The sequence below is a fragment of the Saccharomyces mikatae genome (genome assembly GCF_947241705.1).
Source record: "Saccharomyces mikatae IFO 1815 strain IFO1815 genome assembly, chromosome: 4".
NCBI classification, from domain to species: domain Eukaryota; kingdom Fungi; phylum Ascomycota; class Saccharomycetes; order Saccharomycetales; family Saccharomycetaceae; genus Saccharomyces; species Saccharomyces mikatae.
The window spans coordinates 966,557-984,139 of record NC_079259.1 but is presented as its reverse complement, the minus strand read 5'-3'; the positions used below and the strand labels follow the sequence as shown (position 1 = coordinate 984,139).

Here is a 17,583-nt window from a genome sequence, read left to right as displayed (position 1 = left end):
ACACTTAATTATCTGTCCTGCAAGCTCGTTTATCTATATAATTGTAGCCAGTGTCATCTTTTTGGTTGTGCCGTAGAGTTTCAAAAGATCGAATAGCCTTATATCGGGAGAGTGGGTGAATAGCAGATTATTGTCCACGCTCGTTTTCGATTTCTTATTTTTCTGTAGTCCTGTTGTTATTAATAGTTTCCTTTCTTATAGCAAAATAAAGATTCTTAGCAATGGCATGGCGTGACCTAACCTAGCCTTGTTTAGCAATAATCAAGCAGCTTTCTGCTCACAAGCCACCTCAAAACGACTCGTAAAAGATCTTTCGATCAATGATATTTTGTCATAGTTCAGATTTGATAAGAAATCATCGTCCTCTTCCTCATGGTAGGCATTATTCTCTCCTTTGCTAATAATGTTATTCCGATCCACAAACGTGACTGTACTAGATGAATCCAAACGTCCACATTTATTAGCATTTCTTGAATGTGTATCATATTTCAAACCAGCTGTCATATGATTCATTAATGATTCTGAGGATGCATTTAGCATATTTATTATTTCTTCATCAATAATTATTTCTTCTTTCGAGCTTGTATACTCATTCAAAATGGATTCCTCTTTTGCAGCAGCCACAGGCGGTAATGATGATCTCTTATAATGAAATAGTTTGCAACCGTAATCAACTAGCCGGCACACATAAAGGAATAGATCGATCGCGTCTAATATGATGATGGGCAACAGCAATATGATCACACCCAAAGAACACATTAACTGGAAAATATTAAACATTAACATCAGTCCTGATCTTATTTCTGATAAAATTCCACAATGCCATGTCCAAGACATTACTTTATCAAAGGCGTGGTTAATAATGACAAGTGCTAATCGGCTATTTGACATGATCTCTTCCTTTCCTGAGGAACTCCTTACGTCTTGATCGATTACGGATGAACCTATAAGTTTTCTAAGTCTTTGGAAAGGAAACATGATGTAACCTAAAATAATAATAGATGGATAGATGCCGGACAAGAAAGAAAGAGAAAAAGACAATAGAAGGCAGTAGGTATATATTTCCGACTACTCCGTCAAAGGACACCCAAAAAACTAATAATTAAAGGAAAGCAAGAAAATCGAGAAAAAACTAAAGAAGAAAAAAAAAAGAACAGATCTCTACTTTAATATCGGTAAGTATGGCTCCCCTTACCTTTATCTTCTGATGATTCTTCTTTAGTTGCTCACCTCAAACAGATCCTATTATCTTCCTTTTCTCCCCTTCCCTTCTTTCGTACATGTTTTTCTTGCCCATTTCACTTCGCACGTTCTACAGAAAAGCTATTACACTTTGGCGGCACCATTCAGCGAGGCTGTCTGCGTATACTCGTACGATGACCTTCCATGCAGTCAGTCATGGGCCAATCACAATACTCAAGACCGAACACTCGGGAATCAAAAAATTTGATTTGCGTTCGTCCTGAGTCCTGCGGCGCTTTTCCAATGCCGTGCAACATAACTTTCCACTTTTCGTACGCAACCCTCTTTTTTTTTGGGGCCAGCCGGGTTCCCGCGAGTTCCCCTACAACTATTTTATGTGGGTATCCGCCAATATTTCTTTTTGTGCACTTTTAACTCCTTTGGTATGGTACCACTGGCATTTCCCGAGATCGTACTACCGTATAAAACTACATATAGTCATTTCTAACTGTATGGGACCCACAACTTCCTCCTTTCGTCCCGTTCTTATATCGTCGGAATCTTACCTGGCTCTACACTTGCTGGCTTCCTTCTGCATTGGAATTGTTGAGTAAAAGTGACACTGAAGCAGTTAGGAGGATGTCATTTCCACCCATACATGAGCAATAACAGTAACTGCGTCTCGAGGTCGGTTAAGCACAAATGAAAACTAATGATAGTGAAACGAGCGGTGGGAGGGACTGGCCACTGATTCCGAGTATATGCTGGGGTCAAAAAGCTAATCCATAGCACTCACATTACATATTCTATACACTACGTAAAACATATTCTTACTTCCTGGGTTAACCTAGTTTGCACCTTTTGCGTCGGCTGCAAATAGGCCACAACTATCAGTGCCAAAGGCAGATTTGTATCCGCCGTCCTCCTTGATCTTGGACGTTTCTTTTCCAGCAGTTGGCGTCGTTGCACCACCACACTGGATATTTTCAACCATCTTCGAAGCCTTCACCGCGTCAACATTGCCGCTCTGACCCTTCTTTCCCTGACTTGACACGTCAGTTTCGGTTTTTTGTTCTTCTTCTTCCTCGTTATCATCGGAGTTTAAAATGTCGAATAAGTTGTTTGACGGCTCTTCCCTCTTTACAGCAACGGGTACACGTTTTCTCCTCAGCGACTTTGTAGCTGCCTTTACAGCGGCCCCTTTTAGACTGTTAACTCCCTTCTCTTCTCCATTAACCACACTCTTTTCCCTCGACGAAATTGGAATATGACCCTCTGCAATGGTCACGTTCCTAGTCGATTCTGCCACTTCTCTGTCCGATCTTGGAATGTTAGTGATGTTAGTAGGGTCCACTAAAGAACTTTGTTCTAACCCCATTTTCGAAATTGTTACGGACTCATTTATTTCTTGACCAGAAACTCCATTTTCAATATCATCCAAAAATTCATGTCGAAAAATTTCCGGTACGTCTATTTTACTAAAGTCTTGCACATTAATGGGTTTCATAGGTAATGCGAAGTCGGTATTTTCCTCCGGATTTGAGTAATACAGTAAAGAGTTGAATGCTGGCTCCAAAACCCCTTGAGATGCAATCAGGATGGCTTTAATTAAAGTATTTTCTATTTCTGGGAATGCTGTCTCCAGTTCATTCAAGATACACAATTTCTCTACAGAGGAAACTAAATCGCCAATAGTTGGATAATCGAATACAATGCTATCCAGTTTTGAATTTTCATGCTTCGTTATGTTTAATGGAATGTTGATTGTTGAACTACTTTCTTTTTCTTCAATTTTTGGGTGCGTGAGAGACGTAACATCCAACTCGGGATTGGCATCTTTGATATTTTCCACTTTTAAGAAGGAGTTTCTAACTGCATTATTATCTTTTCCTTTTCTATTTCTCTTTCCCATGTTTGATGTCTATAATAACCTATATGTATGTGTATACCAATAGAATCACTACAATAACAAAAATATGACAGAAAACCCGTCTTGAATGTGGTAGTCACATATCCCTGGTTTTTCACCCAAAGAACAATTTGTGTCAACTAACAATGACTACTTCATTCGAACCGCCCGCAATATGCGGTGCTTTTCTTTTCAGCCGTGCGAGAACTCGTTTTCTATGTGCCTGCCTACAAACGTATTAGCAAATGTATGCAGGTATTGTAAAGAAAGCATTGTGAAAACTTGGATACGTCGAAATAAAAAGAGCATAAAAGGTATGTATTTAAGTATAGTTTACTGTATTCGAATTTCTACATACGATTCTTCATCTTCCTCAACTCATCCATTATTTTGGCTCTGTTCCATGAATTGTTGGTATCTCCGACAGCTTTTTGGACTGTTGGATCATCTAATCTCATAAATGGATTGAATTCTACCTCATCCTTCAGGGTGAATTGCCCCGTAGTGACCTCATTTTCAGAGCAGAATTGCTCTAACCTATCCAATGCTTTGTTTTCCCCAGCTTGCGGGTAAATCCTACGAACAAACTTTACATTACTATTAGTGTACTCATGCCCTGGGTAAACTTTGGTTTTATCCCAGTTCTCCTTGCCTACAGTTTCTAAGATAGTTTTATTCAAAGCTGCATCCATTTCTTCACCTGTACCTTCAAAAAATCTACCACAACCAGCGGTAAAAAGTGTATCCCCAGTGAAGATACAGCGTTCATCTGTTTCAGGGTCTTTCACGTAATAACAAATTGAGTCTCTAGTATGGCATGGCGTCCTAATGCAGGTAATCTCCAAGTCATTTAAATACAACTTTTCCAGATTCTTGGGAATTTTTGTCACCTTCGGGCAGTCATTTGATCCACCTATAACTATTACCTCTGAACCTGGACTTTTGTCTTTCAGATACTTTAAAATTTCAACGTTACCATCTGCATGATCGTAATGGTGATGTGTGTTAACAATTGCTTCGATGCTTTTCTTTTGATTTTCAGTCAATTCAGGTAGAACTTCAGGAGGCTCAGCCGGGTCAATCAACCACGATTTTATATTCTTACTGTCTGACAGTAAGTAACAGTAGTTAACACCACCGGTCTCCCACCTCATCTTAATCGATTTAACATGCATTTTTGTCCTTTTCTAAGACCTTATGTGCTCTTTTGGCCCTTTCTTGACACTGATACAGTAGGTATATCTGTTGAGAATAAAAGCGATTATTTCAGGAAGGATATGAGCCGTCGATCAAAGGAAAAATGTCCTTATATTCTTTCTAGTAATCCCTTAACACCAGCGGGTAACGCAGCATATGCGGTTTATAGAAATTACATCATAAAGAATAACTGTGAAGTCATTAAAAGATGGATGAATATTAATTATTATTACTGTTATATATCTATATGCTTGTAAAGCTTTTTTTATATTTTTTATTGAATGGATCGAATTTATCAATTTTTACAAGATCTCCTCGTTTGACATTAGCCCAGCTTGCGATTCTATGTCTTGCTCACTTGAGATCGCTCGACTCGAAAAAAGCCTTGACCAAAAATTCTTAATTGAAATCTTAGACTTGATGGTTGAAGTCTCATGAGATTCAATATCTGGTGGAGACCACTTCTTCAACATCAATGAACTGAGAACAACACTGATGGAGCTGAATGCCATCGCCAAGCCGGCGAGCATTGGAGGAAGGGTTATACCCCAGGGAATGAGCACTCCCATAGCTATTGGAATCATGAATATATTGTAGCAAAGTGCCCAAAATAAATTCAGCTTTATTTTTTTAAACGTTTTTAACGAAATATCAATGGCGTTGACCAATCCTCTCAAGCTATTAGTACTTAGATCATTGCCGCACAGTATAACGATATCAGCTGCTTCAATAGCAATCTCGGTACCGGTCGAAATCGCTATACCAAGATCACTCAATGCTAAGGCGGGAGCATCATTAATCCCATCTCCGACTACAGCAACCTTATTTTTTCCTTCCTTCTCCTGAATTGTTCTCACGAGATCACATTTGCCTGTGGGCGAAACATTGCTATATACGTTTTGGAAATTTATACCTACTTCTCTAGCAACCCTCTCTGCAGCTGACTTATTATCACCAGTTATCATATACGTTTCATATCCATTTCTTTGCAGATACTGGACTGTTGCATAGGAGTCATGTTTAACTTCATCATTAATCTCAAATAAGCCAAAAACATGCCCATTGACGGATACATAAGATACAGTATTTCCTTGATCTACGTTATTGGAGTTAATTTTGGACTTTTTCAACACTTCTTCCGGGATCAGCGCCTCATTACCAACAAGAAGTTCATAAGTGTTTCCATTAACTTCACACTTTGAGACAACTCCCTTCCCCAACACATATTCGCTCTCTAAAACAACGGCATTTGAAGCCTTTTGATAGTGTAAACCATCACAATAGCTTACAATTGCTTTTGAAACGGGGTGATCAGTGATAGATTCGGTTGCTCTGATACAAGCAAATACCTCGCTTTCATTCAGTTTTTGAATCACATTCATATCTTTAAGAAAATTTTTCACAACCATAAAGCCAGTAGTTAAGGTTCCTGTTTTATCGAAAACAAAAGTAGTGATACTGTTAAATTTTTCCAACACTTCCCCACCCTTTATTAATACGCCATTTTGAGCTCCAACCCCTGTACCTACCATTATAGCAGTCGGTGTAGCAAGTCCCAATGCACACGGACATGCAACGATAACTACAGATGTAGCAGTTTGCAGGCAAACAAAAAAATTATCGGCTTTAGTATTCGAGCTGAAAACAATGGGCAGATTAGTTGAGGTTCCTAGAATAAAACACCAAACAAAGAAAGTTAGCAGTGCCAAGACCAGAATTCCGGGGACGAAAATTGAAGCCAAATAATCTGCATACCCTTGAATGGGAGCTTTACTCAGCTGTGCTTGTTTCATTACTTGAATAATATTTGCTAATTTAGTTTCCTCTCCCACTGTCGTAGCCTTAAAATAGAAATGACCAGGTCCGTTGACGGAACCTGCAATGACCGAAGAGCCTTCCTTCTTGGGTACCAAAATGGATTCGCCAGTCATCAAGGATTCGTCGATTTCAGATTCACCTCTTATTATGATGCCATCGGCCGGAATCTTCATCCCTGGTTTTATCTCTACTATATCGCTTACTTGCAATAATTCTATGGGAATTTCTGTGGTTTCGTCACAGCCTACCTCAGGTACAATCGAACATACAGCAGGAGTTAACTGGATTAGTTTGGAAAGGGCAGTTGATGTTTGTGATTTAGCTAAAGTTTCCAAGTATTTCCCAATCGAAATGTATGAAATGATCATGACCGATGTATCGAAAACGATCTTTGGAAGTTTACCATTATCTGAGGGATGAACCATATTATGGACTAGAGAAAACACAGAAAATATGTATGCACAAGTGGTAGAAACACAGACTAGTGTATCCATCGTTCCAGAACTGTGTTTAAATGAGGCCCAAGCGGCTTTGTAAAAGTAAAAACCAATGCCAAACTGCACATAGCTTGCCAATATAACGCCAAAAATGTCTCTATAAAACAAACCCTTTACAAAGGAAGTTTCTTTGTAAGGAAAGATGTGGTTCTGGACAACTGTTGGCGCCACCATAGGAATAATCATATATAATAGCATGCATATAAGGGCCAAAAGGGTAGACTTTATGCTGTTTTCTTTCCAAAACCTTATCTCGTCCTCTTTGGATAGTAATCTTAATTGAGTAGTATTATCTAAATTAGAAAGAACCGCAAATTGATAACCCGTAGTTTCAAGGTGGCTCAACAAATCTCTAATTCCGAGTTCTTTGGAACTATATTTAACTGTAAGTGTATGCAAATCATCGGAAGTTTCTATTGACTTTACGCCTAACTCCAATAAAAACTGAAGTCTTTCACTAAGTGAAGAAAGTACAAGCGGAGATTCGTCCTCAGAAATCTTAGATACCTTCAAAACCACTGTTTTTTCTATCATGTCTGTCTTTCCACTTTCGTCTATAATAATGCTCGAATCAAACCCACAATCTTCGATTGTTTCTCTGACAGTTTCTAGTGTTGTCTTGGACGGATCATAAATGACATGACACTCTTCCGTCACTAACGAAACTGCCACCGATTCTACACCCTCGATGGTTTTTACTTGTTTGGTGACTGTAGAAACACAAGACCCACATGTCATACCTTGTACACTCAATAACCCCTCTCTTGCACTTCTGATGGTAATATCAGTATCTTCTAGCATTTCACAATCAAACCCGCAGTCCTCTATAGTTTGCTTGATAGAGTCAGTAGTGATCCCGTTGTCGTATGTCACCTGACATTCGTTAGTCATTAAACTAATATAACATTTTGTCACACCCTTCAAAGCGCGTAACTGAGTAGTGAGCGTATTCACACAGGCACTACATGTCATTCCATATACCGCCAGTATTACTTCTCTCATCCCGTTTTAGAATGAATAATACCTCAACTCCTTGGCCGCAAAAACGTTACAAAAATAGTTTAGAAGCCTTACCAACGTAGCTTGATACCGGGCAAAAATATCGTTTATCCTTATGCTTTAAATTGTAAAAGAAATATGTTAATCATTGCGACTTCCCTGAATATATACAAGTGTGTGCAAAAGGTCTCGGAATAACCGGTGCAAACCCTTCGGCAGCTAATTGCACTCATCGCCGCACTGCACCCGTTCTTTTTCGCTGTCCGTAAGAATCGCTAAGACAAATAACTGCACCCAGGATAGCAATACTCACAAAGGTCTATTTGTTCCCAAGCCAAATAGCAAGAGCACCAACTAAGGGTTGTGGTGATGCGCTCGGGATTGGATTGTATCAAAACCTGCATTATTTTGAAGATCGCTTACGTCTGTTTCACAACAGGACATATAGGTCAGAAATGGCGCATATTGCAATAATAACAAAGATATGTACATGTTAAACTGTTATATTATTTAGATTGCATTTGCAGCAGCCCCATAGTCAAGAACAATCAGAACCCCATTATTTTGTGAATGTCATCCAAGTTTTTTGCTGCCTTTTCTCTTGCTTTGCGTATACCAGATTCGACGACACTGTGTAGATAATTTGGCTCATTGATATATTTTTTGAATTCTGTTCTTGGGCCTTTTAATTCTTCAATTATCACTTCGGACACATAGTCTTTGAAATCTTTATAATTATTGAATTGAGACACATCTTTTACAACATCTTTGATTGGTTTTCGTTGGATTCCACTGACAATATTTATTAAATTCGATACACCGGGCCTCTCCACGGAATCATAGTAAAACCTATCTGAAATCGAATCCGTTAGGGCTCTTCTTATCTTCTTCTGGATTACATTGGGCTCGTCATTCAGGAAGATCAGGGAATCATGATTCGGGTCGCTCTTGGACATCTTCTTTTCCGGAGAGCTTAAACTCAAGACTTTCTTTGTTTGTGCTAACATCGTTACAGGCTTAGGAAAAAAATTTACCTTGTACGTTTTGTTGAATTTTTCAGCAAGGTGTCTTGTTAATTCCAAATGCTGTGACTGATCATCGCCAACAGGAACGTGTGTAGATTTATAAAGCAGGATATCCGCTGCCTGTAAGACAGGGTACGAAAATAAGCCCAGCCTTACTTTTCCCACGTCGGAGTCATTGACCTGATATTCTCCATTTTCTGACTGTTTGATGTTAGATTTTGATTTCCATTGCGTCATGCGATTAAGGAATCCCATTGAAGCAAGAGTAGAAAGCAACCAGTGCAATTCACTGTGTTGAGGAATAGCTGATTGATGAACGACTGATGCCTTTTCTGGGTCTACACCAACTGCCAGTACGCTTGCTACTGCCTCATGGCGAAGTTTTCTGAACATTTCTCCATCTGGCTTTGGAACAGTAATGGCGTGCAAATCAGCAACACCAAATATCAGTTCTTGGCCGGGTTGTTTTAGTTCACACAAGTCTGTCCAAACACGTGTAGCTCCTAGGTAGTTACCAAGGTGGAAACAACCGGTTGGCTGAATCATACTGAAAACCGTAGCATTACTTGGAAGCGCTTCAGAATTCAACTTATAATCAGCACGTTGTACCGTGCTTGTCCACCTTTTGCTTGCTAACCTTTGAGCAACTTGTCTAGCCAGCATCTTGTTTTGTAAGAGAGAAGATAGATACTTAAGGAAACGTTTAATTTCCCTCGAGTTATGCGAAACTATGAGATGTCAAAGGTACTCTCTACTGGATACATAATGCCATTTTCTGCATTCTCAAAGCCGATTTTGGCATTTGAAAAACAAAAATGCCTATACACAGCTATCTCTTTCTGTATTGCATATATGAGAAGAGAACATCTTGAGAGAAAGGTCACAATCACTGTAGAGATGGATACGTATACATTCCAGCCCTGATGTACATTGCAGCATCACTGCACTTTATTTCTTGAGAAGTCCCATATTAACTTGCCTCTAAATAGGCCCACCTACACATTGTACTCTCTCAGCGGGCCGTGTTTGAAAAATCTCACATCAAATATCGTATCGTTTTTGCCTTACTAATGAAAAATAAAATCAAGAGTTCTTGACATTGCAAGTGAAGACTGGGTTATACTTCGACATTGGATTAATAATTTGAGACATCTAACAGGCAATGTCGTCCATTGAATTGATTAAGTCCCTGAAACTCTACAAGGACAAGATATGGTCCTTTGATTTTTCTCAAGGTATATTAGCTACAGGTTCAACCGATCGAAAAATCAAGCTGGTTAATGTGACAAATGATGACTTTGCGTTAATAGATGTACTAGATGAGACAGCTCATAAGAAGGCAATTCGGTCAGTGGCATGGAGGCCTCACACCTCGCTATTAGCAGCAGGGTCTTTTGATTCTACCGTGTCCATCTGGGCTAAAGAAGAATCTGCTGACAGAACTTTTGAGATGGACTTGCTAGCTATCATTGAAGGTCATGAAAATGAAGTAAAAGGGGTGGCATGGTCGAATGATGGATATTATCTAGCAACCTGTTCCAGAGACAAGAGCGTGTGGATTTGGGAAACAGATGAAAACGGTGAAGAGTATGAATGTATCAGTGTTTTGCAAGAACATTCTCAAGATGTTAAACACGTTATATGGCATCCTTCTGAGGCGCTACTAGCTTCGAGTTCTTATGACGACACCGTTAGAATATGGAAAGATTACGACGACGACTGGGAATGTGTTGCTGTCTTGAATGGCCACGAAGGTACTGTTTGGTCTTCTGATTTTGACAAGACTGAGGGGATGTTTAGGCTATGCAGTGGAAGTGACGATTCCACAGTACGAGTATGGAAATACATGGGCGACGATGAAGATGATCAACAAGAATGGGTTTGTGAAGCTATTCTCCCGGATGTACATAAAAGACAGGTTTACAATGTTGCATGGGGCTTTAATGGCCTAATTGCTAGTGTAGGTGCGGATGGAGTACTAGCAATCTACGAAGAAATGGATGGAGAATGGAAAGTCCTTGCTAAACGTACCTTATGCCATGGAGTTTATGAAATTAACGTTGTGAAATGGCTAGAACTGAATGGTAAGACTATACTTGCAACAGGTGGTGACGACGGAACAGTGAATTTTTGGTCCCTGAAAAGGTCACCTTAAGAATAGCAGCAAGAACGCAAATCGAGGAAATCACATTCAGCATACAGGAGATGACACCGAAGTAAATTCTGACAGTAATCGTCTTCATGATACTTTTATTATCTAATGTAAGTAAACATGTATTACTACCACGCAATTCTTCAATTCTGTCATCTGTGACGGATGAATTTCGTTATACAAATCCCTGCATGGAAAGCATGCGGTAAAACTGAAAATGAAAAATGAAAAAAAAAGCTAAAAGTGTGGGAAGTTTCGTACTTAAATAGTATACTAAATAAAAAAAAGAAACGATCTTAGTGAAGATTTTTATATTCTAGACCGCTTTAGATTATAGCTGTATTCTCCGATTGCGTCCTTCAGGTGCTGGAAAAATCACTTTGAAACAACTGTTTATTCAGTTATACATAAAAAATTGTTTAGGGAAAACATAGCAGTAAAGCATCGATAGATTCTATTCTGATATATTTTTTTTTCATTTCAGAAATAGTGTCCATACTTTTTTAAATAATCAAAATGAGTGAACCCACCAAGGAACATGTTACTCCGAAACGTAGCTTTCGTCGTACGCAAGGGCCTCAAAATAGTACAAAACCTAATAGCGATAGGAAGGATTCCAGGAGGAAGCAAAAAAGTAAGAACGTATCTACCGAAACGCAGCTCAATATTTCCAGCGCTGGTGGTTCTGATGAGGAAAATGAATTATGTGTAATTTGTGCGCGTAAGTTGGTATATGTTTCTTTAACACCATGCCATCATAAAACATGTCATATCTGTGCTTTCAGACAGCGGGCTCTATACGAAAAGAAAACATGTTTAATTTGTAGAACAGAGAATGAAGAAGTCACGTTCACTGACCATATCGACGGAGAAATTTCAGACAAACAAAGCTTTTCCGAAAAGAATGAAAAGTATGGAATAAATTTCACTAGCAAAGAGGTTGCCGTTGAAACGCTGAATCTTTTAAAATTCTTTTGTCCATTGTCAAAGGATGAACAAGTAAGCGATTTAGGAAGTTTCAAGAAATACAATGAACATTTGAAATCTGAGCATAATAGAATGATATGTTTAATATGCGCAATTCATAAACATGCATTTCCTAGTGAGCTTGAAGTGTTCACGCAAAATCAATTGCGTAATCACCAAACCAGAGGTAACTCAGAAGGTTTCAAAGGTCACCCTATGTGTGGCTTTTGTTCTGGAAAACGATTTTATTCAGATGACGAACTATACATCCACATGAGAAATCAGCATGAAAAGTGCCACATCTGCGATAAAATCAATGCCACTTCTCCTCAGTACTTCAAGGATTACAATCAACTTTTTGATCATTTTAGACAATCACATTACGTTTGCACTGTTCAGACTTGCCTAGATAATAAGTTCGTCGTATTCAAAGATGAGTTGGAGTTACAAGCCCATATTTTGCAAGAACATGGTAGTATATTGAAGGGCAAACCAAAGTTTTTCCAGTCAGAACTTTCCACTTTTATTTCAGCACCATCTAGAGTAATCAGAGAGAGAGATGATTACGACCTTTTATCTATGTCATCCTTACCTGGTTCGCCATCCGATTCTAGATCTGATGTGAGGTCCACCAGTTCTCCTGAAGAGAGCAGATTAAGGTTGGCGGAAAGAGCAAAATACTATTTAGAGAATTGTAAAGAGGATTTTGATAAGTTTACCTCCTATAATGAGAATTATGCCAAAGGCCACTTAAGTGCCGAAAAATTGTTAGAGTCCTATAAGTTGCTGTTTACAAGACCAAATGCAGATATTTATTTATTGATGCATAACTTGGCTGAAACGTTTCCCAAAAACTCCGCCAAATACAATAATCTGAATGCCATATATGAACAAAGGGAGCAAACCCTTGCGCGACAGACTTCATTACCATCCTTATCTAGTGATTCTTCTCTGTCAATGTCAATAGCCAGGGGCCATTGGGGTGGAACAAATGATGGAGGCAGCGGAGGCGCAGCATTAGGTGTTAGAAATATCAAGAATCTTCCTACTCTGAAAAGTCCTGCAGCATCATATGATCCCTTTGCAACCACTATAAAAAAACAAACTCTGAAAAACGTAAAAAACAATACAAGGACAGCATCTCAACCAGTTAGTTACAGAAGTTCCACTAATGCAGTAGCCTTTTCTCCAGCTTATTTGGAAAGTAAAAAAAATTCATCTTCTGCTACTTCATTAAATAGTAGCAAGGATAAATTGAAGAGTCTAAACTTACCTAAATTACCTCCACCAAAGCCAAAGGTACAAATTCCAGGTTTGAATAGACCCCAGATTGCAGATCCGAAACAATGGGGTAAAAAGTCAAACATAGAACATGTTAATGTACAGGATGATTTGAGAGACTTGAACATAAATACTGGAGGAAAAAGAAAGAAAAGCAAGCAAAAGCAGCTTCTCTTCCACATTGGTGTATAATGAGAAAATGTGTTTAACTTGTAATTGATAAAAAGCTTTAAAAAGAAGATGTTTTCAAATAAAATCCTGATAAAAATACATATCTAATTAATTAATGTAATTACATGATTATAACGATGTTTTTCTCTCGAATTTACTTCATCTACGAAAACTTTGACGTTATTATTGAAGAAGCTCGTAAGCAATGTTAAAAGGTAACAAAATTATTGAACAGTTTCTCTACTGCTGCAAAACCAAAATCCCTTGTGGTCGACACTTCTGTCTACATAGAGGACACTCTGGTCTCTCTTTACACCAACTCATAAGACAATCCCAGCAGAATAGGTGACCACAGGGCGCGCAGCTAGGATCAGTCATATTCGTGAGGCATAAAATGCATTTTCTCGAAGATTCTGGAATATATGGCAGTTGCTTTTTATCCGACAAATTTATATGAGTCAGCTGTGATTCGTTCGGTATACCTTCTATCGAATTATGTTCTGAATGCTGCCGTAAAGCAGGAGACAAGTTGATAATTGAATCGCCAGTACCTTTCTTTTCATACATCCAGGACCTGAGTGCAGACCTTAAAACGGGATACCATTTCAGTATGTTCTGAGTCAATAGTATATAACCCAATACTTTGTACGTTCTTATGCCCTCTCTTCTAAACTTAGCCTCATTTTCCGCCATCACATGCCTAAAAATGTATCTCATACCAAAGATCCTTTTAAAAGTACTATAAAAAGATCCTTTAAAATAAAATAAGGTCATATGCAAATCTAAAATAAAATCCAAAAAAACCTCACAAAACCCAGTAATACTTATAGTGTCTTCAGCTTTGCTTTCCTTTTCACTTTGCACTAATTTTTTGTAAAGTTTAGTAATGAAATATGGACAGATAGAATAGGAAAATACAAATAAAATCATTCTAATTCGTCCTGTTAGTTTAGTACCACTCTTATTGGTGTATATTAAGTCAACATATTCCTCGCCCAATGTTTTACCACGTCTTCCTGTAGTAAAGAGCAAATATAGTAGCTTGGTTAAAATAGAAAGTTCTTTAGGATAAGAGTTAACGAATAATTGGTTCTTTATTAACCTACATAAATCAGTTATCTTTAAAGTTAAAAGGGTTTGGATTTGTTCATCTTTTTGATGCGCTTGTACAATACTGGGGGCATCTGCAAATGGAAACCTTAACTGTGATAGTCGTGCAAGTGAGTTTTTTTTCAAATCATTGTCATAATCCATCCTTACTGTATAGCACTCAATTCACCCGATTGAGTAGCGTATATTCCTTGCCTTTATTGTCCCATCCACACTACTATAGCTTATTTTTCATGTAAACGGCTAAACCTACCTCGGCCCTTTAAGATAATCGCACTTGATAAAAATGGGTCATAATACCCAGCAGACTAGCTGAAAGAAGACACATATATCGACAATAGCACAAAGGTAGGTAAATGTTCTAATTCTTGGATCTTTGGCTTCGTGAAATATTATTCAGTCATCCTTGCTTGCTTTCTCTTCAAGGTACTTCCAGAGTTAACATTGTTTGATTACGTGCATCCGTACCTCACACTCCGGGTGATCAGAGTAGACTATTGCTTTCGTACTTTCTTGCTACGCCCTCATATTGTACGATCTATAAAACGAATTCATATGCAAAAACTAGAACAAATGCGGATTTTACACTGCTGATTTTAAGCTATAAAACATCTAGTAGGTTATATCAGTACTATTCTGTTTTGCAGGAAAAACTTTTTTGTTCATAGTAGCTAATTGATGGTGAACGAGTCAGAGAATACGCCACAGGCCTCGACCTTGGCGGATGAAGATCAAATGGCTGATCCTAGCAATAACGATTCACAAGAGGATATTAGCCTGGGCGATTTTAACGATGTTACTTCGTTATCCTCATTGAAGGCTATTCGATCCGGAAACGAAAACGCAAGCGGAAATGAGCAGGCTAATCGTAACGATGAGGTCGAAGAGGATCCCTTGCTAACCCGGTATCATACCGCTTGCCAAAAAGGTGATCTAGCGACTGTTAGGGAAATGATACATGGAAAATTGCTTGAGGTTAATAACGACGGTGATCCTGTTGAACATATCACTGGTTTACATTGGGCAAGTATCAATAACCGGCTTTCCGTAGTAGATTTTCTCGTTTCACAGGGCTCTGATGTCAATGCAAGGGCAGGCGCTTTGCATGCTACACCATTACATTGGGCTGCAAGATATGGGTATGTGTATATTGTGGATTTTCTGCTCAAACACGGAGCTGATCCTACTATGACCGATGAGCAGGGTTTCAATCTACTGCATTTATCCGTGAATAGCTCGAATATAATGCTAGTTCTGTACGTTCTGTTCAATGTTGTTAGCAAAGGTCTTTTAGATGTAGATTGCCAGGATCCAAAGGGCAGAACATCTCTACTATGGGCCGCTTACCAGGGAGATTCCTTAACTGTAGCAGTGTTATTAAAATTTGGCGCAAATATTAAAATTGCGGATACGGAAGGGTTCACCCCACTGCACTGGGGTACTGTCAAAGGTCAACCACATGTACTTAAGTACTTAATACAAGGTGGTGCTGATTTTTTTTTGAAAACAGATACTGGAAAAGACTGCTTCGCTATCGCGCAAGAAATGAACACCGTATATTCACTTAGAGAGGCTCTAACACATTCTGGGTTCGATAACCATGGTTATCCGATTAAAAAATGGTTCAAAAAAAGTCAACATGCTAAATTAGTTACATTCATCACACCATTTCTATTTTTAGGTGTCTCATTTGCTCTTTTATCTCATATCAACTTCCTGTTTGCTATTATTATTCTTTTTTTATTTGCTATTGCTACTAATAAAATTTTGAACAAATTTGTTCTGCCGTCATATGGGCGAATGGGTGTCCATAATGTCACCTTATTAAGGTCACCTTTGTTATCCGGTGTTTTTTTTGGCACTTTACTTTGGGTGACCATCATTTGGTTTTTCAAAGTCATGCCTTGGACATTTTCTGATAAGCGCTATACTAATGTACTAATGCTGGTAATACTTTTGTTAGTGTTTTACCTTTTCGGCCAGCTTGTTCATCTTGACCCAGGGTGCCTCCCAGAAGAAACTAATCACGAAAACGTTCGACAAACAATTTCAGAGTTGCTTCAAATCGGTAAATTTGATACAAAGAGCTTTTGTATTGAAACATGGACTAGGAAACCTCTAAGAAGCAAATATTCGTCTCTGAATAATGCTGTGGTTGCAAGATTTGACCATTATTGCCCTTGGATTTTTAATGACGTCGGACTTAAGAACCACAAAGCGTTTATATTTTTTATTACGTCAATGGAAAGTGGTATTTTTACTTTCTTAGCGCTTTGCCTGGAATACTTCGACGAGCTTGAGGACGCGTATGAAGAAATATCTCAGAAAAATTCCAAATGCTTTATTTTAGGAGATTCAGATCTCTGTTCAGGACTAGCGCATGATAAGTTTACCTTTTTAATCATGTTATGGGCTTTGTTACAATCTATTTGGGTTGCAAGTTTGATCTTTGTCCAAGCTTTTCAAATTTGTAAAGGGTTGACAAACTCGGAGTTTAATGTTTTGATGAAAGAAAGTAAGGCAATTGGCCCCGATGGTCTATCTTTGAATGAAAACTTTAACACTACGCCAGAAGGATTTGCGCCCTCAATTGAGTCTGGTGAGGAGAATAGTGACACTGTACTATCTCCGGTTCCTGGTTCAATGATAAGAAAACCACGGACTTGTTTTGGTGTTTGTTACACGGTGACCGGTATGGATCAGTGGTTAGCGGTTATAAAAGAGACCATTGGCATTAAAGATAGTACCGGGCACAATTTATATTCAATTACATCCAAAATACCAACAAACTACGGTTGGAAAAGAAATATTAAGGACTTTTGGCTTACAAGCGATGTAAATGCGCCATTATGGAGGCGAATTTTATATTCTCCTTCGGGTTCGAAAGCTTTACTTAACGGCACAGAAGTCGATTATTTCAAACTTTACAAATTGCCAAATAAGGATGTAGAGCAAGGAAGTGATATGGTTTGAATTTTTTAAATTTTATCAAGTACAATCGTATGTTTCAATATATTATTGTACAGATTTGGGTATCAAAAAGCTTGTTTCTCAAATTGCAGCGCTTCTTATAAATAACTGGCTGAATCAAGGACTATTATAAAAGGTTTTAAAAAACAAATAAATAGTTGAAAAAAACGAAAGTAGCAATTTTTCTACACTTTCTTTCAATGCTTATATATATATATATATATATATATATATGTATCCGTTTGGGAGATTAATGGAAGCTCTCTTGGTTTTGTTTTGATTTCACTTTCTTTTGTTTACATATTT

General features: G+C 38.3%; 9 protein-coding genes across 9 annotated transcripts; 3 read left to right on the top strand and 6 right to left on the bottom strand.

Annotated features, from left to right (window-relative positions):
• Positions 1-261: 261 nt before the first annotated feature.
• TLD1 (triglyceride-associated lipolysis regulator TLD1) lies at positions 262-978 on the bottom strand (the record flags this gene model as incomplete). Its single annotated transcript, XM_056221466.1, has 1 exon — positions 262-978. One exon carries the CDS (start codon positions 976-978, stop codon positions 262-264), a length of 717 nt encoding a protein of 238 aa, XP_056081254.1.
• A 1,051-nt stretch (positions 979-2,029) lies between these two features.
• Positions 2,030-3,094, bottom strand: DON1 (Don1p; the record flags this gene model as incomplete). The annotated part of the gene is made up of 1 exon (XM_056221465.1): positions 2,030-3,094. One exon carries the CDS (start codon positions 3,092-3,094, stop codon positions 2,030-2,032), a length of 1,065 nt encoding a protein of 354 aa, XP_056081253.1.
• A 347-nt stretch (positions 3,095-3,441) lies between these two features.
• GLO2 (hydroxyacylglutathione hydrolase GLO2) lies at positions 3,442-4,266 on the bottom strand (the record flags this gene model as incomplete). The annotated part of the gene is made up of 1 exon (XM_056221463.1): positions 3,442-4,266. One exon carries the CDS (start codon positions 4,264-4,266, stop codon positions 3,442-3,444), a length of 825 nt encoding a protein of 274 aa, XP_056081252.1.
• Positions 4,267-4,590: 324 nt separating this feature from the next.
• CCC2 (Cu(2+)-transporting P-type ATPase CCC2) lies at positions 4,591-7,605 on the bottom strand (the record flags this gene model as incomplete). The annotated part of the gene is made up of 1 exon (XM_056221462.1): positions 4,591-7,605. The coding sequence occupies one exon, from the start codon at positions 7,603-7,605 to the stop codon at positions 4,591-4,593; it is 3,015 nt and encodes a 1,004-aa protein (XP_056081251.1).
• A 545-nt stretch (positions 7,606-8,150) lies between these two features.
• On the bottom strand, positions 8,151-9,290 carry MSW1 (tryptophan--tRNA ligase MSW1; the record flags this gene model as incomplete). Its single annotated transcript, XM_056221461.1, has 1 exon — positions 8,151-9,290. One exon carries the CDS (start codon positions 9,288-9,290, stop codon positions 8,151-8,153), a length of 1,140 nt encoding a protein of 379 aa, XP_056081250.1.
• Positions 9,291-9,789: 499 nt separating this feature from the next.
• CIA1 (iron-sulfur cluster assembly protein CIA1) lies at positions 9,790-10,782 on the top strand (the record flags this gene model as incomplete). Its single annotated transcript, XM_056221460.1, has 1 exon — positions 9,790-10,782. The coding sequence occupies one exon, from the start codon at positions 9,790-9,792 to the stop codon at positions 10,780-10,782; it is 993 nt and encodes a 330-aa protein (XP_056081249.1).
• Positions 10,783-11,295: 513 nt separating this feature from the next.
• HEL2 (E3 ubiquitin-protein ligase HEL2) lies at positions 11,296-13,218 on the top strand (the record flags this gene model as incomplete). The annotated part of the gene is made up of 1 exon (XM_056221459.1): positions 11,296-13,218. The coding sequence occupies one exon, from the start codon at positions 11,296-11,298 to the stop codon at positions 13,216-13,218; it is 1,923 nt and encodes a 640-aa protein (XP_056081248.1).
• Positions 13,219-13,437: 219 nt separating this feature from the next.
• On the bottom strand, positions 13,438-14,451 carry PEX10 (ubiquitin-protein ligase peroxin 10; the record flags this gene model as incomplete). Its single annotated transcript, XM_056221458.1, has 1 exon — positions 13,438-14,451. The coding sequence occupies one exon, from the start codon at positions 14,449-14,451 to the stop codon at positions 13,438-13,440; it is 1,014 nt and encodes a 337-aa protein (XP_056081247.1).
• Positions 14,452-14,985: 534 nt separating this feature from the next.
• On the top strand, positions 14,986-17,280 carry AKR1 (palmitoyltransferase AKR1; the record flags this gene model as incomplete). Its single annotated transcript, XM_056221457.1, has 1 exon — positions 14,986-17,280. The coding sequence occupies one exon, from the start codon at positions 14,986-14,988 to the stop codon at positions 17,278-17,280; it is 2,295 nt and encodes a 764-aa protein (XP_056081246.1).
• Between the last annotated feature and the right edge of the window lie 303 nt (positions 17,281-17,583).